The following is a 26125-nucleotide window of genomic DNA, read 5'->3' as shown; positions in this document are numbered from 1 at the left end:
GTGAGGACATAGATATGAAGGTGGTGAAAAAGGTCATTCATAATGTAGCTAAGCCTCTAACATACATTTGTAACTTATCATTACAAACTGGGAGATTCCCAAACCAAATGAAAATAGCCAAAGTGATTCCTGTCTATAAGAGTGGAGACAAACACCAATTTACAAACTATAGACCTGTTTCTCTTCTTCCACAATTCTCAAAAATTTTAGAAAAAATATTCAATGATAAATTAGCTTTATTTATTGAAAAACACAACATTATAAATGAAAACCAATATGGTTTTAGAGAAAATAGATCAACGTCATTGGCTATCATTGATGCTGTGGAGGAAATCACAAATGCTCTGGACAAAAAGAAATATGCAGCTGGAATTTTCATTGACTTAAAAAAAGCATTTGACACTCTCAATCATGACATCCTACTTGACAAACTGGAAGTGTATGGGATACGAGGACTAGCGCTAACTTGGGTCAAAAGCTATTTAACGGGAAGAAAACAATTTGTCAAGATTGATGAATATACATCAGAAACCAAAGAGATAAGTTGTGGTGTCCCACAAGGATCAATTCTAGGCCCGCTGCTATTCAATATTTACATAAATGATATATTTAATGTTTCAAAGCTTATGAAACTCATATTATTTGCTGATGACACAAATATATTCTATTCTACAGACAATCAAAGGGAACTTATCAAGGTGGTGAACACAGAGTTAAACAAAATAAAATTATGGATGGATTACAACAAATTGTCTTTGAACCTAAATAAAACCAAAGTGATGTTTTTTGGAAACTACAATGCAAATAAAGAGCTCTCAATTGAAATAAATAATGTCTTTATTGAACGTGTTACAGAAATCAAATTCTTAGGGTTTTTTATCGATGACAAACTAAGTTGGAAGCCACACATCAGACACATACAAACTAAAGTCTCAAAAAGTATTTCAATCGTAAATAAATCTAAACATATATTAGGATACAACAGTAGATATTTATTGTACTGCTCTTTAATATTACCATATTTCACCTACTGTATAGAAATTTGGGGGAATAATTACAAGAGCTCACTATATCCTCTCTTTCTACTTCAAAAACGAGCCGTCAGAGTTGTACATAAAGCCGGATATCTTGATCATACAAACAATCTATTTTATCAATCAAGACTTTTAAAACTGCACGACCTTGTTGATTTTTACACTGCGCAACTTTTATACAGAGCCAGCTGGAAATTGTTACCATCCAACATCCAAAAACAGTTCTTAGAAAATGAAGGAGGCTACAGACTGAGGGGATGTAGGAACTTCAAGATCAAATTGATAAGAACCACAAAGAAAAGTTTCTGTGTGTCGGTGTGTGGCACTAAACTTTGGAACAGTTTAAGTAATGAGCTCAAACAATGTTCAAATATTCAAATATTCAAGAAAATGTATAAAGAATCTCTTATTTCAGGATATGAAGATAAGAGGATTTAAGGATCAACAGGTGCTTGAATAATTCCAAATACATGTGTGAACTTGATTGTGGTGAAATAATCAAAGCTCTTTTAATTACAACCAATGAGTGTTACATTGTAATGTGCAATAATGATTACTGAAATGTTTAAATTACAATCAATAAGCTATAGATTTTATTTACTTGATCTGCAATATGTAGCAATAATTACTGGTTTGATGTTATCATGTGTTCTAATGATAATCAATTATTATTACATATCGGTATCGTTACTGTTTACTGAAATCATGAATGAATGTTTTCTGAAGATCATCAATCATTTCTAGGCACTGGATTTTGTTACTTGAAGAGAATCTATCTGATCAGAACCGGATTTAAAACACTGTAAAACTATCAAATGAATGAACTCAGTAGGGGTGGGATTATATAAGCTTGCTTCTTCCCACTCCTTTTCAAGCAATAAATCAAACTCTACTTATAATTCAGTTAATGATCACTGTTTTTAATTAAGCAAATGTGACTTAAGTGACGTTTTTGTTTTGTTTTCTGTCTTTTTAATCTATGCATTTCATCATTTCTGTAATGAGTTTGATAAATATGTGTAATTTTTTTTTTATTGCTTTGACTACAATGCTTGAAATAAATCAATAAATCAATCAATCAAAAATCAAATGCATTTTTGTAATACTTGAGGCAGAAAAACCTGGAGGTTGCAGCTGTTTTTTCAAAACGATGTAATAAAAGTTGAGATAGTTTTCAGTGATCATTTTCAGGTAAATTATTTGAAATTTTACACTAGTAGTTGTTTTTCCCTCCAGTTTATTAATATGCATTTTATGTAACCTCACAAAAACCAAATATATTCCTTCTAACTAGTGATTTATTTTTCAAATATTTTTTCATTGTTTGAAAAGCAAAAGCAACAATTATATGATCACAGACGAAACGTATTTGAAAGCTTCAACAAATTTTTTATTTCTAGGTAAATATATTGTTTCAATTTAGCTTAATAGCGTCTGTTGGCCATTTCACCTTAATCCTGTTTATAAGCTTAACTAAAGTAACTGAAGTCTGAAAGCAAATTTGTCCTTCAATTCAGACATTATTAGACAAGTGTTTCAGTTAGAAAGATGACTTGGACCAAATTCTAGGATGTTTGGCTGTTAATAAACACAAACCTTGAAGGAGAGCTAAACTGTTTACCTCTGATTTCATCAAGAAGATTTAAAAACTGTTTGATGTGTGTGTTTGTTGTGGTTTCAAGAAGGAACATCATTATTTTGTTAGCTTTTTCCAGCGCCTGACACCTGATCCTGCGGAAAGCTATACAAGCTTCAGCTATTATTTTTGTTAGAACTCAAAGACTGAATGAGCCAAGTCGGAACAAGGAAGTGAGGATGTTAACCACTTCTGATTGGTCAGACTGATGACGTATGATTAGGCGTCCAAGGTGGAGACAGTTGAAGGGGCGGGACTTTTCCAAAAACAGATCTACCGGTATCTGCTAAAACTCCGGCTAAGTAGCGATACCGTCATTCTTTCCAAAGTGTCTTTGTCTTTAAGTGTTTTAGGACTTTCATATTCCTAACTACTTAGTGTTATCAAGGCCTGTTTAACCATTGTGCTATCTTAGATGACCCCATCCCATATATTGACGTGTTCTCCCTACCATTACAAAGGTGGATAAAGGTGGAAAGATTTCATGTAATCCATGGACACCAGTGAAGATCACAAATCATTGAAGAAAAAAGGTTCAGCCCCCTGTATAGTGGGTCTAGATGACCCAACTCCCAATGTTAAAGTGCCTAGGATAGCACAAGGATTAAACATCAGATCTCTTTCTAACAAGTCTTTTATAATTAATGATCTGATTGTTGACAATGATTTGAACTGTTTGTTTTTAACTGAAGCCTGGCTTGGTGATGCACCTGCTATTCTCACTGAGGCCTCTCCCCCTAATTTTATTTTTTTTATTTTCTGTAAGGGAAGGTAATAGAGGTGGTGGAACAGCATCTATTTGCTGAAAAAGGCATTAAAACTGAAACCTTTACATTAACATTAACATTTCATTGATTTAGCACCTCCGCTGAAAACAAAAATACTGAAACAGAATCCAAAGACACACAGGAGAAACGGTGCTATTTTGAAATCGAAGAAAATTTGACGGAGAGCAGAGAGAAAATTTAGAAAAACTAATTTAACAGTCGTTTATGACTTTTTTACGGATCAGCTGAAAATTTAGAACCATGCTGTCAAACAATCAAGGACACTTTATTTTTCAAATCTCATCACAGACAATAAACGATAGAACAAGGGTTAAATGAACACAGACCTGATATATTGGCAATGATAAATGTTTTTAGATCAATGAAAATGGGTAAATTTTAGGTACACCCCACCATCTCCCGAGGCACACACACACCGGCTAATAAAAAACACTGGCCTATATGACATAGGTTCAAAAATAGTCCATTCATTGACGCTGTGCCTTATAAATTGGTGCGTCCTATAGTGTGGCAAATATGCAAATTTTACTGCCACTTATTTGACAGGATTTCTAAATATTTATTTTCATGCTCTGGGTTTTTAACTTCAGGAAGTTTAATCAGTTCTTTAAGTGGACCGGTACTTACTGGTGTTCAGTACAGGCACTTATTTACTACCTAGGCGAGCGCAGCTGGAAATTTGGCAATGCACTGACTGCAAGCCACCTGGATGACTACACAACAATGCAGTGTGGGAAGCAGTGTCCTGACAGTTCTTGACAGTGATTCTGATCAAAAACTGCTGGTGCTCAGTAAAGGAAATCTGTGTATTTTGTAACTCTTTCTGCAAATAGTAAATCACTGATAAAAATTAAAAAAAAAACTATTTCTATCTAGACAAATAAATACCAATATTTGGTAATTTAAAGAAACATCACTCAGATTACTTTATCATTAGAAATTATTTTACTTAAAACTTTAACTCTTTAATTTTTTCTACTGACAATCATTTTGGTTTCAAGCTAAGCATCAGACAGACATTTGTGTTTATGCAAGAAGAATTCATAGGTACAGGCATCATGAATCATCTGTGGTTACAGTGGGGCAAAAGAATATTTCGTTAGTTACCAATTGTGCAAGTTATCCTACTTAAAGAGGCCTGTAATTTCTATCATAGTTATGTCTTAACTATAAAAGGCAAAAAAAAAATCACATCTGATTTTTAAATAGTGTATTTGTAAATTATGGTGAAACATAAGTATTTGGCCAATAACAAAAGTTCAAAGTCAATACTTTCTTATATACTCTTTGTTGGCAATGACAACAAAGAGTTTTCACAAACACAAGGTTTTCACAAACTGTTGCTGGTGTTTTGGCCCATTCCTCCATGCAGATCTCCTATAGAGCAGTGATTATTAAAGGCTGTTGCTGGGCAACACCGACTTTTAACTCCCTCCAAAGATATTGTATGGGGTTGAGATCTGGAAAATGGCTAGGCCACTTCAGGACTTTGAAATGCTTCTTATGAAGCCATTCCTTCGTTACCCCGGCAGTGTGTTTGGGATCTTTGTCATGGTGAAAGACCCAGCCATGTTTCATCTTCGATGCCCTTGCTGATGAAAGAAGGTTTTCACTCAAAATCTGATGATACATGGCCCCATTCCTTCTTCCCTTTACATGGATCAGTTGTCCTGGTCCCTTTACTTAAACACAGCCCCACAGCATTATGTTTCCACCCCCATGCTTTGTTCTTTGGATGCAACTCTTCAATTTTTCTCCTCCAAACACCAAGAGTACAGTTTGTATGACATTAGGAGCATAGGACATTCTCCCTATCCCCTTCTTGGACATCCAAATGCTCTCTGGCAAGCTTTAAATGGGCCTGCACATGTACTAGCTTTACCAGGGGGCCACGCCTGGCACTGCAGGATTTGAGTCTCTGGCGGTGGTGGTAGCCTTTATTACTTTGGTCCCAACTCTGCAGGTCATTCACTAGTTCCCCCTGTGTGGTTCTGGAATTTTTTCTCACCGTTCTTGTGATGATTTTGAGCCCACAGGGTGAGATCTTGTAGAGAGCCCGGGATCCAGGGAGATTATCAGTGAACCTGTATGTCTTCCATTTCCTAATAATTGCTCCCACAGTTGATTTCTTCAAACCAAGCGGCTAGCCTATTGAGGTTTGAGGTTGTGGACAGGTTGTCATGGTACTCCTGGGAGTCCTGTCCTTCCCCCCCTCCCTTCTCTGCTCATCCCCCCCAAATTGACCCAGCTGTTGGCACTCTCCTCATCAACTCTCCTGCTACTTAAGATGGACCTTCTCCAGTAATCGTCGCCAGTTTGTTGCTCCTCTGTGGTGCAGTTCCTGGTCTCATGCTTTCTAGTAACCTTAAGTGATCTCTTGATCCACGCATTGACATGTACTCACATCTACCTCCTTGTCAACATGATATCTCACCACAATTAACGACCTGGGTTCACTCATCAACTCTCTCTCCATCTGGTTACCCCGAATTCCTGACCTCCAGCCATGCCACAACTCCATGCCTCGCAGCCGCACCATCTCCCTACAAGTAAAACTCTGCTGGCTTCTCCAAAGGTGTGCTACATGTCATAACAGAAAAGGAAGACCTCACTCACCGTCTGGGTTTCATCCTGTTCTCACCGCCTCTACCTCTGGAACACACGCTCCTCCATCACCTCTGGGTTTCGACGCTGATTCCTCAATCAACCAGAAGAACTTTTCCATGAATTATTGTTTCGCCCTGGACAATAAATCTATGACTTCATCTACTCCTGTGTTTGTGATCTTTCCTACTCATCGTAATCATGACACAGGTGTCTTTTATAGAGATAACAAGTTCAAAAAGGTTGCCATTAATACAGGTAATGAGTGGAGGACAGAGGATCCCCTTACAGAAGAAGTTACAGGTCACCCGTCGCCCGGGCTGCATGGGTCCTTTCACAGGGGGGGCTACAGGGTCTGGGGGGTCTCTGGTCTCTTCTAGTCCAGCTGATCAGGCTGGGGAGGATCTGATCCCCCAATGAACTCATGGTACACTTTGATAGCGTGCTTGCACCTTTGGAGCGTGGTTTGTTACAGGTCTGTGATAGCCAGAAATCTTGCTTGTTTGTAGGTGACAAAATACTTATTTTCCACTATCATTTGCAAATAAATGCTTTAAAAATCAGACAAAGGGATTTTCTGGATTTCTTTTCTAATTTTTGTTTTCATAGTTGAGGATTCAACCATGATGAAAATTACAGGCCTCTCATCTTTTTTAGTGGTAGTGTCACGGTGCCTCTGTCAGGTTCCTCCCCCCTCCCCTCTCTGCTTGGCCTAATTCTCCGCAGCTGCCGCCACTCATCTCATCAGTCTGCCTGTCCTTCATAAGGAGCTCCAGGACCATCATTCAACGCAAGTTTGTTTCCCCTAATGGTGCATGTTCAAGCCTCAAGTGAAATCTTGTTTAAACTAGCCTCGGCCCCTCGTCTCATGTTTTCTGTCCTGTTCCAGGAATACTCACATCCACGAGTGAGCGGTCAAGCGGACGAGTCAAGCAAACTCCCAACCACACTCACCGTCTGCAGTGGAACGCTGTTGGAATTTCCCGGCTCCTCTCAAGTCACGGTCTGGTTCCTCAAGCGGTGCCTCCTGCCCTCGTCCGGTCTCGGATTCACGCTCTCCCTCCAGCCACGTCGCCTCCCTGCCATACCAAGACTCCGTCAACAGCCGTATCAATAAACCCTATTCTTACCATAACTCACCTCCTGTCATCCTTCTGGGTTCCAGCATCTGGGTCTGCCTAAGCTTAGCCTGCCATGACAGAACGAACTCGCCAAAGCCCCGACCCAGCTGACCCGGAAGGCCTTCGTCTTGCCGTAACCCAACAGGGCATCATGCTCGGACGTCAGGCAGATGCTCTCGCCCAAATGGCCTCGGCACAACAGGAGTTATTCCGCCGAATAGACGGTATGTCTTAAACCCTCGTTGATCTAACCGGACAATTTGCTAACCCTGCTACAGGACCAGCTATTGCTACTTCCGACAACAACACTGCTCCCACTTCCGCTTCCGGATCCTTCCAGCCGGCGGAGAACTTCCGGTTGCAGCCGGAGCCCTTTTTTGGTGACGTAGAGGCCTGCAGCGGCTTCCTCTTACAGTGCCAGCTCATTTTCCGTCAAGCCCCAAGGTACTACCAGTCCGATCATAGCAAAATCACGCTCATTGTTAATTCCTTACGCGATAAAGCTCTCCAGTGGGCTCAAGCCTTTATTTCTGCAAATCCTATTACCCATCTTCTATATGAACATTTCATCAATGAATTTCGGCTCATCTTTGATCAGCCACGCCGGCAAGAAGAAGCCACCAGGCGCCTTTTAAATTTAAAACAGCGGGGTCGGTCAGTTAGTGATCATCTGATCGATTTCCGTATTTTGGCAGTTGAAGCGGGGTGGCCAGACATTGCTCTGAAGGGCATTTTTTACCAGTCTCTGAATGAATCCATTAAGGATCATTTATGCACACAGCCGGAGGCTAACACATTTGAGGACCTAGTCACAGCTGCTCTCCGATCAGACATCCGTCTACGGGAAAGACATCATGACCGCCCAGTCAACCATCGCAAAACTTTAAATAATCACCCGGTATCGATCACCCCCGCTCAAACACAGTCCACAATAGATCCGGTTCCTTGCCCCAACCCTCTGGAAGAACCTATGCAGGTGGGGCACTCTAAATTCTCCGCTGAGGAACGACAGAAACGTCGCATGGAGGGTTCATGCTTTTACTGCGGCGTTCAGGGTCATTTAGTTTCTCAGTGTAAACGGCGTTTAAACTCCCAGACCCCCCGTTGAGTGACAGGCCACGGGGGGAGTATGTTTCAGCTCGGACTCCTACTACTTTTCTTTATTTACCTGTCAAAATCTGCACTAAAACTGACATTCACAGTACCAAGGCTCTCATAGATTCAGGAGCTGAACAGAGCCTCATTGATTCAGATCTCGTCACTAGTCTTTGTCTACCCACAGAACCTCTCGAACACCCTGTAGAAGCTTCTGGTTTAGGGGGTCAACCCCTTTCACGCATTACTCATCGAACTAAACCCGTCCAAATTCTAATCTCTGGAAATCATCGTGAAAACATTCAGTTCTTCATCACTCGCTCTAAACACACCCCCATCATCCTGGGGTATTCCTGGCTAAAGCTCCACAATCCTCAATTTAACTGGTGTCTTGGTCATATTACCAATTGGAGTCCTTACTGCCTGGCCAACTGTCTTGCCTCTGCCATTCCCTCCACTTCTCGTCCGTCCTCTGAACCCTCATCTAACTTAAATCTGGACAACATCCCTGCCTGTTACCATGACCTCCATGAGGTCTTTAGCAAAACCAAGGCCTGTGCTCTGCCACCTCATCGTCCGTACGACTGTGAAATCAATTTACAACCTGGTTCCACCCTCCCCAAGGGTAGGCTGTTCAATCTTTCCAGACCTGAAAGACTCGCTATGGAAAGCTACGTTCAGGAGGCGCTTTCTCTGGGACATATACGACCCTCATCATCACCCGTCGGCGCAGGATTTTTCTTCGTAGAAAAGAAAGACAAGACTCTACGCCCCTGCGTCGACTACAGAGAACTCAACCAAATCACGATCAAGGATAAGTACGCTCTACCTCTGTTTCCATCCCAGGAACTAGATTTGGCGGCGCCGTCGGTCCAGGAACATCTCCAGCGTTGTCAACGCGTCTGGCGCCAGACCACAGAAGCTCTCCTCCGCACCAAGGAGAGTAACTGTCGCATCGCCAATCGCCACAGGGTGGTGGGTCCCGAGTACCAGCCTGGGCAGAAGGTTTGGATCTCCGCCCGCAATATTCCTATTCAAGCTCACTCCCGCAAGTTGGCTCCCCGGTTCATTGGACCTTATACCATTGAGAAAGTCATCAATCCTACCTGTGTCCGTCTACGCCTCCCTCGAGCTCTCAAGGTACACCCCTCATTTCACATCTCGCAGATTAAACCCGTTCAGGACAGTCCTCTGTGCCCGCCGTCCGCTTCCCCACCACCCGCCCGGGTCATCGACGGCGCCCCCGCCTATACTGTGAGCCGGATTCTGGACATCCGTCGTCGGGGTCGCGGGCACCAGTTCCTGGTTGACTGAGAGGGTTACGGTCCTGAGGAGCGGTCTTGGATCTCGCGCTCTCTCATCCTGGACCCGTCCCTCATCGAGGATTTCTTCCGGCTCCATCCTGATCGCCGTCCTGGACCGCCTGGAGGCGGTCGTTGAGGGGGGGATACTGTCACGGTGCCTCTGTCAGGTTCCTCCCCCCTCCCCTCTCTGCTTGGCCTAATTCTCCGCAGCTGCCGCCACTCATCTCATCAGTCTGCCTGACCTTCATAAGGAGCTCCAGGACCATCATTCAACGCGAGTTCGTTGCCCCTAATGGTGCATGTTCAAGCCTCAAGTGAAATCTTGTTTAAACTAGCCTCGGCCCCTCGTCTCATGTTTTCTGTCCTGTTCCAGGAATACTCACATCCACGAGTGAGCGGTCAAGCGGACGAGTCAAGCAAACTCCCAACCACACTCACCGTCTGCAGTGGAACGCTGTTGGAATTTCCCGGCTCCTCTCAAGTCACGGTCTGGTTCCTCAAGCGGTGCCTCCTGCCCTCGTCCGGTCTCGGATTCACGCTCTCCCTCCAGCCACGTCGCCTCCCTGCCATACCAAGACTCCGTCACCAGCCGTATCAATAAACCCTATTCTTACCATAACTCACCTCCTGTCATCCTTCTGGGTTCCAGCATCTGGGTCTGCCTAAGCTTAGCCTGCCATGACAGGTAGAACTTGCACAATCGGTGGCTGACTAAATACTTATTTGCCCCACTGTAGATGCTTCTTTTTTACAGGATTTCTTAGGATGGCATAAGGACCGCAGTCCTTGGGATCACTAAAAGTTGGTCAGATAGATCTTTCCTTTATTGGCTGACCCATCACTTCAGTTGTTTAATGTTTATTTGCAGAGGTTGTTCAAGCACAGGGGCATTCAAGGGATTTTGATTAGTTCCTGGAGACACAATTTTGGTAGAGGAAGTGTTGTGCAACTTTCGTCTTACTGGGTGATTGTGAAAAAGTTTTTGTAATTGTTTCTTTGGCTGAAGACAGAAAGTCCGCCTGATGTGGTTTGTACTTGGCCTCTTAGCTGAATGGAAGTCATGGCCATTTCTTACCATCTTAAGTCACTTTTGACTCTTTTTTTAAACTTTGGTTAATTGTTTTTCTAATGTTCCTCCTTTCAAAGATTGAACCAATGAACTGCATCCAGCATGTCCAAATGTATTAACCCTTTACACAACTACATGTTTTAGGAAATGTGAAACCTTCTGAATCTAGAAAGTTAAGTTGGTCTCTAATAATAATAAAACAAAAAATTTAAAGAAGGAAAATAATCTAACTTCTCACCAGACAACTTACTAGAGTTGTGCTTCTCACTTTCATCAAAGTCGGAGGAGGAGTGGTCATCATCGGAATAGGAGCGATTGGCATCACCCTGGCAGTAAAAATGAAGAGACAGTTGAAACAGGTTTCACAGCAAGCAAAGGTTTGAAAAAAGAGAAGCCAGCATGACAAGGGTTTTTTTTTATTTCAACAAACAAGTTATTTTAGGAGTAAATATCAACATTGTTGAGCATCACGCTGTGTGAGTTTTACTAAAAACCACAGAACTGAAAATAGCGGATGTTTATATCTAACTCTGTCAATAAAACAAGACCTATAAAACTTGAACAATGCATATTTTTAAAAGCTTAAGGTATAATATCAGTGACAGTACTGTATTTTCCGCACCATAGGTTGCACCAGATTAGAAGGCACACAGTCAATGAATGTTCTATTTTCAAACTTATGTCATATACAAGACGCACCAAAATATATGGCGCATTAAGGGACACAAAAGAGTCATATATGTGCATTAGTCAGTCAGGCTTCATACACTGACCAAAAATATAAACGCAACACTTTTGGTATTGCTCCCATTTTTATGGTATGAACTCAAAGATGTGAAACATTTTCCACAAACACAAAATAACCAGTTCTCTGAAATATTGTTCACAAATCTGTGATAGTGAGCACTTCTCCTTTGCCAAGACAATCCATCCCACCTCACAGGTGTGCCATTTCAAGATGCTGATTAGACAGACATGATTATTGCACAGGTGTGCCTTAGACTGGCCACAAGAAAAGGCCGATCTGAAATCTTCAGTTTTGTTTTGTTGAGGGGGTCAGGGGACTCAGACAACCAGTCAGTATCTGGTGTGACCACCATTTGCCTAATGAAGTGCGACACATCTCCTTCGCATGGAGTTGATCAGGTTGTCTATTGTGGCCTGTGGAATGTTGCTCCACTCTTCTTCAATGGCTGTGCAAAGTTGCTGGATATTGGCAGGAACTGGAACACGTTGTTGTATACGCGGATCCAGAGCATCCCAAACATGCTCAATGGGGGACATGTCCGGTGAGTATGCTGGCCATGCAAGAACTGGGATGTTCTCAGCTTCCAAGAATTGTGTACAGATCCTTGCAACATGGGGCCGTGCATTATCATGCTGCAACATGAGGTGATGTTGTTGAATATACGGCACAACAATGGGCCCCAGGATCTCGTCACAGTATCTCTGTGCATTCAAAATGACATAAATGAAATGCACCTGTGTTCTTCGCACATAACAGATGCCTGCCCATACCATAACCACACCACCACGGGCTACTCGATCCACAACATTAACATCAAAAAACTGCTCACCCACACGACGCCACACCCGCTGTCTGCCATCTGCCCTGAACATTGTAAACCAAAATTCATCCGTGAAGAGAACACCTCTCCAACGTCCCAGACGCCATCGCATGTGAGCATTTGCCCAGTCAAGTCGGTTACGACGACGAACTGAAGTGAGGTCGAGACCTCGATGAGGACGATGAGCATGCAGATGAGCTTCCCTGAGACGGTTTCTGACAGTTTTTGCAGAAATTCTGTGGTTATGCAAACCGATTGTTTCAGCAGCTGACTGAGTAGCTGGTCTCAGACGATCTTGGAGGTGGACATGCTGGATGTGGAGGTCTTGGGCTGGTGTGGTTACACGTGGTCTGCGGTTGTGATGCCGGTTGGATGTGCTGCCAAATTCTCGGAAACGCCTTTGGAGACGGCTCATGGTGGAGAAATGGACATTCAATTCCCCAGCAACAGCTCTGGTGGACATTCCTGCAATCAGCATGCCAATTGCACGCTCTCTCAAAACTTGCGACATCTGTGGCATTGTGCTGTGTGATACAACTGAAGATTTCAGAGTGGCCTTTTCTTGTGGCCAGTCTAAGACACACCTGTGCAATAATCATGTCTGTCTAATCAGCATCTTGATATGGCACACCTGTGAGGTGGGATGGATTGTCTTGGCAAAGGAGAAGTGCTCACTATCACAGATTTAGACAGATTTGTGAACAATATTTCAGAGAACTGGTTATTTTGTGTATGTGTAAAATGTTTCACATCTTTAAGTTCATACCATAAAAATGGGAGCCATAACAAACGTGTTGCGTTTATATTTTTGGTCAGTGTAAATAGCATTCACAGTAATTTTACTTCTTGTTTGTAACACATTACTGTTATCCCTGCTAGTATATTCACAAAACCTGGAACTCCCAACTTTGTTTGAGGAATGTAAAACAAAACAGACTGCTACCACTAGAACAAACATAACTGGAAATATACTAACTCCCAACCTCTCAAACAGTCTGACACCCCTATACACATTAGCCACATTAGTGGCGTTAGCTACGTTCGTTTACTCACAACACCTCTAACGGCCAACTCTGTCTGCAACACTTAAACAAAAAAATAGTTTTCTGTGGTGGGGGTCAGGTGCATGGGAGGGTGGTTGCTGCTGGATCTTTGTCTGACGGTGAGACTCTTGCTGTGCTGTCTGCCCCTAGCTCTGGGGTGCCTGGCCTCCTGCCTTTGCTGGAGCATTCAGTGTGGTCAAGGCACGCTCTAAGAGGCACACATTCATTCAAATAACCTGCTTATTCACCTTTGCACAAATATAGGCATAGGTATTGTCCCCCCACTCTGACATCCCACTATGTTTCTTTCTCTCCTCTTTTGTTTCATTTTTCCGTCCGGTCCAATAAGAAATGCATACAAATATAGTTTTCATAAAATAAAGCTTAGCCGCAAATACAAAAGGGGTTTATAACATACACTCTGTCTGTCTGAAGATCCATAAACCCCAATTGTAACAATAAATCTGTCCAGTACAAGAGGCAGTCAGCTCTGATCTGCTTGCTCAGCTGTTGGACAGGAAAAGTTAGAAGAAAGAAAAAAAACTGATCGATAATACTAAAAGAAATGTTACTGTGACTACACTAACTCCCAACCTTGTTACTAATATGTAAAAAACACTGTCCTACACCATTACATGGTAGCTGCGTTAGCCTATTCACAATAACACCCAACCAAACATTTAGACGGAGCGCCACGTACCCTTTAAAATCGCTTCAACATCAGTAAGCACAACCAGAATTATTACATATAAAGTGCTCTGGATTATAAGGCGCAATAAAAAAATTAGGGATTTTATGGCACTTTGGAACAATTAAGAGCATTCATGTACATAAAATCCATCCATGTACACAAAGTCATGAATATCGCAGGGCATTTCCTTAGAAACAATCTTTACATTGTAAAGTAAAAACTTTAGCTTCTCAGTATTCCAGGCTGTGTAAACACTATTAGTATTTTCCTTACTATATGTGTCACATGCAGCCATATCAGATAGAGTGTGTTTAAAAATCCATAAAGGCGTAAGAGCCAGGGACAGGGGGAACCAAACGGGGGAAGAAAATGAGATTCATAGGTAAAAACATGAATAGTTTGGGTTTTGTTTGGCATTTCAAAAAAGATTCATCAAAAGCTTTGAGATATTTCAATGTTGCTCTCCATCTTTGTCTTAACCTCCACCCTTAAACATCATCACTATGATTTCATATATCAAAAATATTTGATCCATTCATCTACTGTATCCACCTATTATTGAACCACATAACCCTTTTCCAATGACATAATTGCGATTCAGTTTCATGGCAGCAGCTGCCCTGCTACTTTTTATTGTCTGATTTCCTTCACCTGTGCCTGCTCCTATTAATCTCTGCATCTGCCCTTCACTCTCTGCCGGATCGTTGCACTGAAAGCATTCAGTCAACTCACCTGCGCAGTTGTCTCTGCCAGCTTGTCTACCTGTCTGCTCGCCACTCAGCCTGGCTTCCGGCTAACCTGCTCAGCCCATTCCCCAGCCTCTGCTTTCAGCTTCATGCTGCTAAGGCCATGGTCTGCTCCTGTCTCCCTGCCACATCATTTTGCCCCAACTCTCGTAAGTCCCACCCAACTCTGCAATTTTTGGAACTGTTGGAACTGCGGGGGAAAACAACTCACAGCTGCAGTGGGTGAGAACAGGTAGAGATGAAAAGCAGGTAGAGAGGCAGGGAAGGGGCTTAGACTCACCGCTTATGATTCCAGAACAAACTAACAGCCGCTTCCTAATAAATAAATAGTTTTCATCCATAAAATTAATGAACTTCATTGGGTTTACTGGATTTGATGAAAAGTTAAAGGGGAAAAAAAAGAAATCGAGTCTGCATCAAAGTAAATTTGTTACCATCACCCCACTCATCTTAACTCTGGGTGTGTGACAGTCGGAAAAGTCTATTCAAGGCTGTGCTGTGGAAAACAGACAAAAGATCAGCGGAAGCATCAGCGTCCAGTTTAGAAAGGAGAGGAAGAAGAAAACTCCAAGGTGTCCAAAATTGAAACTTGCTAGGGTCCAAACACGACAGAATTTACGGTTTGAGAAGTAAAATTTAGAGCAACATTTGCCAAATGGCTAATGAAGGTTTGCACTTAATTAGACTAGTCTTGTTAGTTAGTTTATTTGTGGATTTTATCTAAGCCTCTCCGTCATTCTCATACAGTTCAGTGTCTTGCCAAGGAAACTTGGCAAGTGTCTCAAGGACACTTCGACACATGGAATGGAACCTGCAATTTTCTTATTAGGCGTCAACCGCCCTACCGCTGCACCAGAGCCGAGAAAAAATTAGATTTTGTTTCAGCCAGGGCGTTTAACTAGCCAGGACCCCCTCTGAAGACCGTACATGTTGACTGAAGTTGAATGAGCAGTGAATATCGAGTGAAAACTTTAAAACCAGTGAAATGATGCCATTCAATGGAAAAAGCAGATTTTCCAATGAATGCTGTGGCTCCCTGCGTTTTCATCTTTGTGGGAAACTGATCAAAATGGCTCTTTGAGTGGTAAAGGTTGTCGACCCCTGATATAAACATTACTTCAGAATCTCACTAGCTAGCTTAAAACTTTAGCATAACTTCATTTTTTTAGTACAATCAGGTAGATGAGGGACATTTTACATAAGAATCAATCACGGATAGAAGCATGAAATTTGGCACAAATGTAGTCAAATGAGTGCTCTTTCATTTAAGAACAAGACCCACATTGGATCTTGCTTGGTACCTCCATTATTCAAGATGACCTCCGAATATGGCTGCTAAAAAAAAAACACATTTTGCTAATAAAATCAAAAATATTACCCTTTAGGGCATGGTAATGTCCAATAAATAAAAAAAAAAAGTCCACAATGCTCACTGAAAAGACTTGAAACGTTCAAATGTAACAAAACATTAAAATTTATTGAAAAATAAATAATCAAAATCAGCCATTACTTTTGAGTTGTTGATTAACAGAATTATTTAAAAAAACAAACTAATGAAATAGGGCTGGACAAAAACGATGGTACCTCCATAAAAGACTGAGAACTATTTGCCCAGGGGGTCATGATGAACTCAGGTATGTCCTTTAATTGACATCACAGCTGTTTTCAAACCCATAATCAGTCGGTCTGCCTAGACAAATAGTCACGTTGCTGTTTGGTGAAAAGGTGTGTACCACACTGAACATGAAAAACAGAAAGCGAAGGAGAGAACTGTCCCAGGACATACACACACACACATATACATACAAATACATTCGTATTTTAAGACTGCATTACTGTTTAACCCTTGCGCTATCCTATGGGGTCAAGGTGGCCATTGACTGGTTCTCCCCACCATAACAAAGGTGGATAAAGGTGGAGTGGATTTCATGTGGACACCAGTGAAGATCACAAATCATTGAAGAAAAGAGTTCAGCGCACTTACTTGTGGTGTCTAGATGACCTCACTCCCTCACTTATCATGTTCACTTTAATCATACTTTTTAAAGTTTCAGGCAGAACAGTTGGAGATTGAGATATAGGGCTGTCCAGATTACGTACTTGTGTTTTAAGACTCAGAAATAGTTAATCCCGTAAATCATTTTTAACTGTGAGAGTCAACGAGCCACACTACGCACTGACCTGCCATTAATAATGATAATAATGGCCTAGATTTATCTGCGTTTTTCTTGGTTCCTCAAAGCACTTACATTGTGCCCATTATTCATTCAATCCCCATTCATACTTGGTGATGGTGATAATAATATTGTTAATTGATACTTTACTGAACCTAAAATGGGGAAATTCTTCTCCGCATGTTGACCAATCCCCTGGGGGAGCAGTGAGCTGCAGCCTAGCTGCGCTCGGGAGGCAGTAGCGTTAAGGGCCTTGCCTAAGGGCCCGTACTGGGTGATGTTCATTGCTCGCCATTGATATGGTAATTGACCTCCCTCCGGGAATCAAACCCTGTATTCCTGCATTGTAGCCTCTCACCTTACCCAGCTGCCCAGCTTGCGGCTGGGTAAGGTGAGAGGCTACAATGCATGATGTAGCCACAGCTGTCCTGGGGCAGACGGACAGGCCCCTCTGACCATCACCAGGACATTCATACACCAGTGGAGCTGCAGTGTAAATGACTGGAGGGAGTGGGGATCAACCCCTTCGATCATTGGAGGACTCGCTCTACCGCCTGAGCCACTGCCGCAAAGACATACACACACAAACATGCAATTGAAGCCATATTATTTCCCATAACACACTCCTCTCCTTACAGTACAACAGCAAGTATTGCACTTGTGTTTATTTAAAGTGTCCAAATGCAGCTTAACCAAAGTTAACAGAGTAAACCTTGGAGGTCCGGTACCCCCTCCACACACACACACACACACACACACACACACACACACACACACACACACACACACACACACACACACACACACACACACACACACACACACACACACACACACACACACACACACACACACACACACACACACTGTCCCACTATCTAATTCTTTGCCTCTCTCTGACACACACAACTACTCAGTGACGTGCAGTGAGGTTGATGGCTAGTGAGGCACCGACTCCTCTGAAGTCAGATTTATGATTGTAAAAACTTAATATTTCACAATTCATCCAACAGTATTAAACTGGAAATTCTTTGTATCTCAACATTGTCAATGACCCTCACACCAACAAATACACAAACATTTGGACAGAGCATCCTTCTGATGTTTAAGTAATTCATATTCACAATAAACACAATGAATACAATACATTTCAGATTTGTGAGGAATAAATTTAATTTTGATCTTCAGCAAAAATGTGTTACTATTCCAACTTCTTTTTTATTTAAAAACTAATAATTGATATTTGCATGAAAAACTATTAATTGATGGAATATTAAAATATTGCTATGTTTCCAGAGCAGCATCAAAACACCCACTCTGCTACCGTAATTTCCGGACTATAAGCCAGACTATAATTTCCGGACTATAAGCCGCTACTTTTGTCCTGCGCTTACAGCCCTGCGGCTTATTCAGTGACGCGGCTAATTTATGGATTTATTTGGCGGCCGCCTCGAACGTTCTTTCAGTCTCGGAGCGGAGGCTGAACTCGTAATCCAACTTCGAGCAGAGAGCCAATTAGTTTTCCACACACCTATAAGCAGCCAAACAGCATGGAGTTGACCTCAGGTCTAGACGCTTCAGTCATGGTTCAACAAAAAGTAACACGCATGCCCAGCCGCATCCCAGAATCCTTTGGTGCCATTAGACCCAACGTGCACGTGATCGCCACTACAATATGACGCAGCTTTCAAGTTAAAAGCAATCGTTAAAAGCAACGTGAAAAAATCCACCATCACCAACGGGTTTTGGTGATGAGATTTGGAAAAGCCGGTCAGCTGCGTGACGGAGAGAACAGCGCATGCTCAGGAGTGAATTTACCTCTGAGTCAGAGTGACACTAGCCCATCTATTTAGCAGCTCTGTAATATACGAGATGATCTTTTAAAAATGCTTTTATCATTGTTATGTTATGGTTATTATGAAGCGCCTGTTCACTCATCATTTTATTTTTAATCTGTGTGGTCAGTGCTTTTTTGTGGCAGAACGAAGGCGGAAGAACGGTTAGGTGAAGGCTAACATGCGCTAACAACATTTAGCCTTTTATGAACATGAATCGATGTGGGAAATGCCGCAATCTGCAGCTTGGCTGCACGTAAATACGTGAGAATAACATCAGCCTTTATTTTGTTGGGACACGACTGGAAACACAAATCCACGTGATCGTTTGAACAGTTTCTAAGGACTTAGCGGCATTTTGCTTTGAAAAGCTCACACCGCCCCAAAGCTGCTGTGTGTGCTGGAGACATGTTTTCCTGAATTCGGCTGCTCGTTTACATAAAGCTGCGGGACACATGGCAGTCTGGAGGCTCCCACACGTAAAAAATAAAATCCTATCTGTCGATCATACACAAAACGTATTGAGTACGATTGCTCTGCACGGACACAATTCACTCCGTTCACCAGCAGCCGCGCAAATGGACCGGGTGCAGTGGGGACGAAGCGCTCCTCCCTGGAGTCGCCCTCACGAGGGGTGTCGGTGAAGATAGGAAGGGGGAGACAAGTAGCCTCCGGGGCGAGGGCAGAGCGCAGAGGCGTCCGCGGAGCAACAGTGTGTCACTGTTATGGAAGGAAACTTCTGGCGCACACGCTGCGCAGAGGCGCGCGTATCGCGCTGAGGCGCGCGCTTTTCAGTCGCCGCTGCTTTATTTTACTGGTACGTTTTTTTAATCAGCCCTGTTAGTACCATATTGCTGCCGCGACACAAGCAGAAGGAGAGGAGACGTACTCTCCCGTTCTCCCCTCCTACCACTGCTGCTCTTTGCTCATTCTTTAACACGTTCAACAGTGTGGCGACCCGGGGGTTAGCCCCGCCTTAAGCCCCTAAGACTCATGGGAAATGGGGAATCATGGGTGTAAATTTCCTCATCATAACTGAGGGATGCAATGTTAATTATATGGTTACTGTTTGTAATTTTATGTATGATACCTCAAATGTCAATAAGTAAAAAAAAAAAAAAAAAAAAAAAAACATAACTGAGGAACTTGTGAACAGAAGTGAGGTGCATGCTGTTTGGCAGATGTGGGTGTATTCAAACATATGAGCTGACGCAAAGCTGACTCCTCCCACAGTGAGATCAAAAGCTGTCTCATGTTTGAGAGTCAGGATAGCCATTGTCAGGCTGATCGTGTCGGTCTAAAGTATGCGGCTTGTACACTGGTGCAGCTTATTTATGTAAAAAGTAAACTAATTGCTTAAAATTGGGTGGGTGCGGCTTGTAATCAGGTGCGCTCTGTAACCCGGAAATTAGGGTAAATAAGTTTCATTATTATTTGTTTTTATTACCTTCTGATGGATTTGAGTTTGGTTAGAGGGAGGAAAAAAAAACTAAATATGAAATGAGGCAAAGAGCCACGGTACCTGTAAATGAACAGCTGGGTTAAATTTTTCTCAAGCACGTCAGGTTCACTTTCGTCATTGTCAGAGTCCTTCTCGTTGCCGTGCGGCATCTCATGAATGATGCCGGCTTTTCTGCACTTCAACAGCAGTGCAAGCAGACACGTCAGCCCAAGCTTAAGTTCTACAGTACATTCACAAAGTGTGGCACAACTCGCCCGGCACTGCCTCCCAGTAGAGGAGCGGAGGATGGATAGCTTTTCATTGTAATCTGCTGGAAGTTGCAGCGCGACTGTAGTTCTCGCCTGGATGGAAAGATTACAAAAGCACCAAGACGGACCTCCTTGAAAATGTTCAATTTTCATTTCCTCTGCAAGCGTTACTGCTCTCAGTCAAGTCTGTCTCAGCATCACAAGGCTCAGGCTATGTTACGTTTGCTGAAAACATTAAAAAATGTTCTGATGCTGGTGAAGTTCCAGTAAAGAAGGATCTATAACTTTTGGATGATGGGCAAGGTATTGCAGAGACTCTGAGGTCTAAGGAAGGCTTATGGCACACGTTTTGTTTCAACAAGTTCAGCAATTTAAAACTTGAAAGCGTTTGTAACCCCTTGTGCTGTCCTAGGCACTTTGACATTGGGAGTTGGGTCATCTAGACTAGACAGTGCGCTGAAACTTCTTTCTTCAATGATTTGTGAACCTCACTGGTGTCCATGGATTACAAGAAATCTTTCCACCTTTATCCACCTTTGTCATGGTAGGGATAACACGTCAATGCAAGGGTGGGGTCATCTAAGATAGCACAAGGGTTAAAAGAAAGAGCTCTGAAAGTGCAGACAGCCCTGTGAAACCTCGTACTAAAGTCACCTCAAGTACTAGTAGTGGCAATTGCTTCTTCTGCGAAACTGGGGATGGTACAATGCACCAGGCACAGAGAATGGAAGTCCATGAAAATGTTGAATGGTGTGCAACAGAAATAAATGACATCAAGCTTCTTGCTAAACTTGCTGGTACAAACCTGCATGCACTTGATGCAGTGTACCACTACACTTGTTTAGTTAGCTTATACAACAAAGCACGTTCCCAAAAGAGAAAGAGTAGCACTTTTTGAAAATGACCAGAGCTGGGCTGAAAGTATTGCTTTGGTTCTTTCATGCTTTCAGTGGCTCAGACAACACGTCTTCATTTGCAGGCCGGGGCAAGAAGACTGCATTTGATGCTTGGGAAGTGGACCACTCTCCCTGAAGCATCCAAAGCATGTCAAGAGCTGTTGAATTGTGGTTGCAAGAAAGCTTATAGAAGCTTGTGGAAGTGCAGCAGAGCAAATTTGAGCTGCACTTCTCTGTGCTATTGTGGTGGTTCATGTCACCAGCCAGAGGCAGGGGTCCTCTCGATCTCTTTAATCATCTGATGAATGGGATGCATTGAGGTTATTATGTCATATTTAACATGTCACTCGTGTGCTTTATAACTTTGTTAAGGTTTTTCATTATGCTAATATTGACATCTAAATGTGATTTTTATTAGCAAATGTACAGAATGTACATGTTTATATTAAGAATGTACATGTTTTTATTGGACATTACCATGCCCTAAAGGGTAATATTTTTATGGGTTTGAAAACAGCTGTGATGTCAATTAAAGGACATACCTGAGTTCATCATGACCCCCTGGGCAAATAGTTCTCAGTCTTTTATGGAGGTACCATCATTTTTGTCCAGCCCTATTTCATTAGTATGTTTTTTAAATAATTCTGTTAATCAACAACTCAAAAGTAATGGCTGATTTTGATTATTTAATTATTTAATAAATTTTAATGTTTTGTTACATTTGAACGTTTCAAGTCATTTCAGTGAGCATTGTGGACTTTTTTTATATTTATTGGACATTACCATGCCCTAAAGGGTAATATTTTTGATTTTATTAGCAAAATGTGTTTTTTGGCAGCCGTATCTGGAGGCCATCTTAAATAATGGAAGTACCGAGCAAGATCCAAGGTGGGTCTTGCTCTTATATGAAAGAGCACTCATTTGACTACATTTGTGCCAAATTTCATGCTTCTATCCAGAAGTGAACGATTGCTTCACCTTTCTGTCTGACTAGTAATTAGGGTCCATTTTTGGTGGACAACTTTAATGCCGTCAAAAAAGGTAAAAAAAAAAAAAAGAAAATCTCTTAATTATCCCTACTTCAATGAAAAATGTCAGTGTGGCCGAGAAAGATCAGCTTTACAAGTTCTTTTTAGTTTAAACTGATGACATTTTTTTTTAGAGTAAATGGCAACAATGGTTGATGTAAAGAACAAAAACACTCAAGCGTTAGAATAAAAATCAACTCAAAACAATTGAAACTCTCTCAAGCCAGAAGATGTCTTCCCTAAAGATAGTCACGGAAAATTATCTAATCAAGTCAAAGGAAGGGATGAATATGAGTCCTGTAATTACTCTCAGATTGTCAAAATGCTGCCAGAAAATGCTCCATCAATGTCCCCATAATGTTCTCCAGGTGTAACTTGAGAAGGAAGGAATAAAGTGTGAGCAACAGATTTAGCTGACCAAAAAACTGCATCATCCAAGGCTTTTGCAGTCGTTGCATGGAAATGACAGAAGCTCATCCAGGAGATGGTGGTCACCCTTAAATTAATTGCAATGGATTTCCTTGCTCACACCGACAGTTTTGCAAAACAGTGTTTCCAAAAAGATTCAACACTTATTTCTATTGAGGAAAAACAAAAACAAAAGATAAATTAAAACAATATCTAAAAAACATAGTTTGCATACTTAACAAAAATAATTTCATCCTACTTAACTGTTTAATTGGTGGGAAGATTGTCATTTTTAGTTTAAGAACAAAATGATTCCTCAATCAGAAGCCCTTACAACTCTCTTTAGGTAGGTTCAATATTCTGTATTTGAACTTTAACGGGCCTTTATTATTTTTTTATTATAACATTTTTTTATACTGTCATCAGTTTATTTATTTAATATTTTTTGGGGGGGTAGCTTTCTAGTTTTGTATAGGCTATAAATTTAGTTCTAACTTTAATTTACGACCTTGACTTCTGCATCAATTTAGCTTCATATTGAACATATGGAAAGTAAAGTCAAAGAAAGTAAAGTAATAAGTAAATGGAATCTATATCCAGGAATAAATGCTGCACACAGCAAACTCAGGGTTCCTACATGTCTTTTCAAGTTGAATCTAAGAATTTTTAAGACTTACTCAAGACCATGCATGGGAAAAATTAAAGCCCATTTCTCTGCCTAATTCCCAGCCCTGAGGACCAAGAAAAAATTAAAGCTTTGAATTTCAGAACAATACTAGTCAGTAACTCAAAGCATTCAGATGCAAAGACATTTTTGGTTTGGACACAGAGATGCTCAAAGACCTTTGTTTATCACTGACACGCCCCATTAGCAAAATCATTAATCTGTCCCTCTTACAAAATGTGTTCCTCAACCACCTCAACACCACACTCTCTTCTCTCCATCCTATTCAGTTTGGCTTTAAAGCCAATTATTCCACGAAGGCCACTACCTGCTTCTTCACTGAACATATCAGGATTTAGTTGGACTAGGGGGTGGGGGTGGGTGGGGGTTGTTGATGCCGTTTTCCCTGATCTAAAGAAGGCTTTTGACACTGTTAATTACGAAATCTTACCATCCAAATTATGCAATTTGAACCTTTCTTCTGATGCACTGCAATGCATTGACTCTTACCTCACTGGTCCCTCCCAACATATCAAAGTCCAGTCAGTATAAATCTGCAGCTCTCAGTCTGCCAACTGGTCTTCCTCAAGGATCAATTTTGGGACCTTTGTAATTTTCACTATACATTAATGACCATCCATTTAGTTGTCCTGATGTTTCTGTGCAGATGCATGCTGATGACATTGTAGTCTATGTTCATGGCAGTAATTCCACTCAGGTGGCTGAGGAGCTCACCAATACCATGGTTATCATCGCAGCTTGGTTGAAGTCCTCTTGCTTGCAGTTAAACACATCTAAAACAGTTGCAATGTTTTTCACCAAGTCCAGTAATATTTTTACTGCTGAACCACATGTTTTTGTTTCTGGAGAAAGGCTGCGGATCGTGTCAGAACACAAATATTTCGGTGTTACAATGGATTCAAAGCTACCTGTATCACGCATCAAAAGTGTCTGCAATAGAATCAAATTCAACCTCAGTAATTTCAGACACATACACCATCAGATATCCACACAGTCAGCAAAAATATACATGTACTCCATGATTTTCTCACAAATCACTTACTTTTTAACTGTCTGGTCACAAATACATCTTTAAAACCTCTGCGAACATTATACAAACAAAATGTTAAAACTTTGGATTAGAAACCCAACATTGATCCCCATTGTCCAATATTACAAAAACATGGTTTACTGAGTTGAGAAAACATGATCACATTTTCAAATCTCTGTCTCATGTACAAAATCATTCGTAGTTTATCGTCCCCTCCTCTTCACCAGTTTGTTAACATCCAGATAGCAAGTCACAACAGAACTCGGAGTGCAATCAGAAGAGACTGATTCATTCCCTTTAGAAAAAGTGTTTTTGGTCAGATTGCTTTTTTCTTTTAGAGCTGCTACTGAGTGGAACCTCACTCCCATAACTAATAAAAAAATCAAAAAACATATAATTAATTTAAGACACAGTAAAAGAAATGGCTCATTGACAATCAGAGTTGTCAACACTAAGTAAACATCTTCTCATAGATCCTCGCTACCATCTTGTTCTTTATGTTTGAATATGTTTATATATTTGTCTGATTTTGGCTTGTTTTATCGCCAATTACTTTTAGGTCAACTGCTAATTTTACTGAATGTATGGTTTAATATATGTACCGGTATATAATGTTATGTAAATTTTAACATCTACCTAGGGACTGCAGATGAAAAATTGCCCTTTGACTAACTCTGGCATATTGACAGGAATGTTTATTAAAATGTGCTGTCCCTGTATTGAATAAATAAATAAATCTAAAAAAACAAAACAAAAAACAGAGTAATGTAATGAATTATGATTAAAATTTCAGTAATTAAATTACAATTACAGAAACCCTCAGCACTTCATTACTCATATTTTGGTGCAGTGACACCATAGGTGACTAATCAAACAAATCTGTGTAAACATTTGGGTCTGACATTATCTCTTGGTTAAATGAAACAAAATGAATACTAATAAAAAATACAGAGTTACGTATGTGCACTGACGTAGAGTTAGATAGAACCAGATCGCAGGGGAATTGCTAATGTGTTGGTAGTAACTGACCATTTCACGAGATACGCACAGGCATTTCCTACTAAGAACCAAAAGGCATCAACAGTTGCTAAAGTGTTGTTGGATGAATATTTTCTGCATTATGGTCTTCCAGTCAGGATACATTCAGATCAGGGCAGAGATTCGGAAAGTAGACTGATAAAAGAGCTTCTTTCTATACTTCCCCCTATCATCCTCAAGGCGATGCTCAACCTGAGCGTTTTAACAGAACTCTTTTGTCTATGTTGGGTACACTAGAGGTAGAAAAGAAACACAACTGGAGTCAGCAGATTATTAAATTGGTACATGCGTACAACTGTACTAAGAATGAAGCTACAGGAGACTCTCCTTATTATTTGATGTTTGGGGGAGAAGCACGACTTCCTGTTGACATTTGCTTCATGACAAATCCTGACAGAGATGATGAGCTGTTAAAACTCTCCACAGAGATCACCTTCTGCCGATTGGTTATCTTGTGAGAATGCCAGAGTTTCAAGTAGACGTTGGAAAACTCTCACGCCGTCCAGTAACAAGGCTGGAACAAGCCAGGACACGTAAAAGACGTCTTCCATTGCTTTCAGAACAAGTATTTGATTGTTCCTTTTCAGAGTCTGACTTGGAGGAACCATGTAAATTGTCAGTC

The 26125-nt window shown here is 41.4% G+C and overlaps 2 protein-coding genes and 2 long non-coding RNA genes across 4 annotated transcripts in view; 1 reads left to right on the top strand and 3 right to left on the bottom strand.

Annotated features, from left to right (window-relative positions):
* LOC110013491 (voltage-dependent T-type calcium channel subunit alpha-1I-like) overlaps window positions 1-26125 on the bottom strand; it is a 435381-nt gene that overhangs the window by 205381 nt on the left and 203875 nt on the right. The window contains exon 18 of the mRNA XM_023954667.1: window positions 10902-10977. Coding sequence (XP_023810435.1) covers window positions 10902-10977 — 76 coding nt within the window. The remainder of the gene's footprint in view (window positions 1-10901; window positions 10978-26125) is intronic.
* Window positions 7016-7243, bottom strand: LOC111947992. Its single transcript, XR_002873993.1, has 2 exons — window positions 7203-7243; window positions 7016-7141 (listed from the first exon to the last, which is right to left on the bottom strand). It is a non-coding gene; the product is annotated as an uncharacterized LOC111947992 (long non-coding RNA).
* On the top strand, window positions 8171-10058 carry LOC105356831. Its single transcript, XM_023959076.1, has 2 exons — window positions 8171-9877; window positions 9956-10058. Exon 1 carries the CDS (start codon window positions 8942-8944, stop codon window positions 9590-9592), a length of 651 nt encoding a protein of 216 aa, XP_023814844.1. The 5' UTR covers window positions 8171-8941; the 3' UTR covers window positions 9593-9877; window positions 9956-10058.
* On the bottom strand, window positions 10020-10247 carry LOC110017426. The gene is made up of 2 exons (XR_002292829.1): window positions 10207-10247; window positions 10020-10145 (listed from the first exon to the last, which is right to left on the bottom strand). It is a non-coding gene; the product is annotated as an uncharacterized LOC110017426 (long non-coding RNA).

The sequence above is a fragment of the Oryzias latipes genome, chromosome 1 (genome assembly GCF_002234675.1).
Source record: "Oryzias latipes chromosome 1, ASM223467v1".
NCBI classification, from domain to species: domain Eukaryota; kingdom Metazoa; phylum Chordata; class Actinopteri; order Beloniformes; family Adrianichthyidae; genus Oryzias; species Oryzias latipes.
The sequence above is the reverse complement of the archived record's forward strand: the minus strand, read 5'-3'. Positions and strand labels throughout refer to the sequence as shown.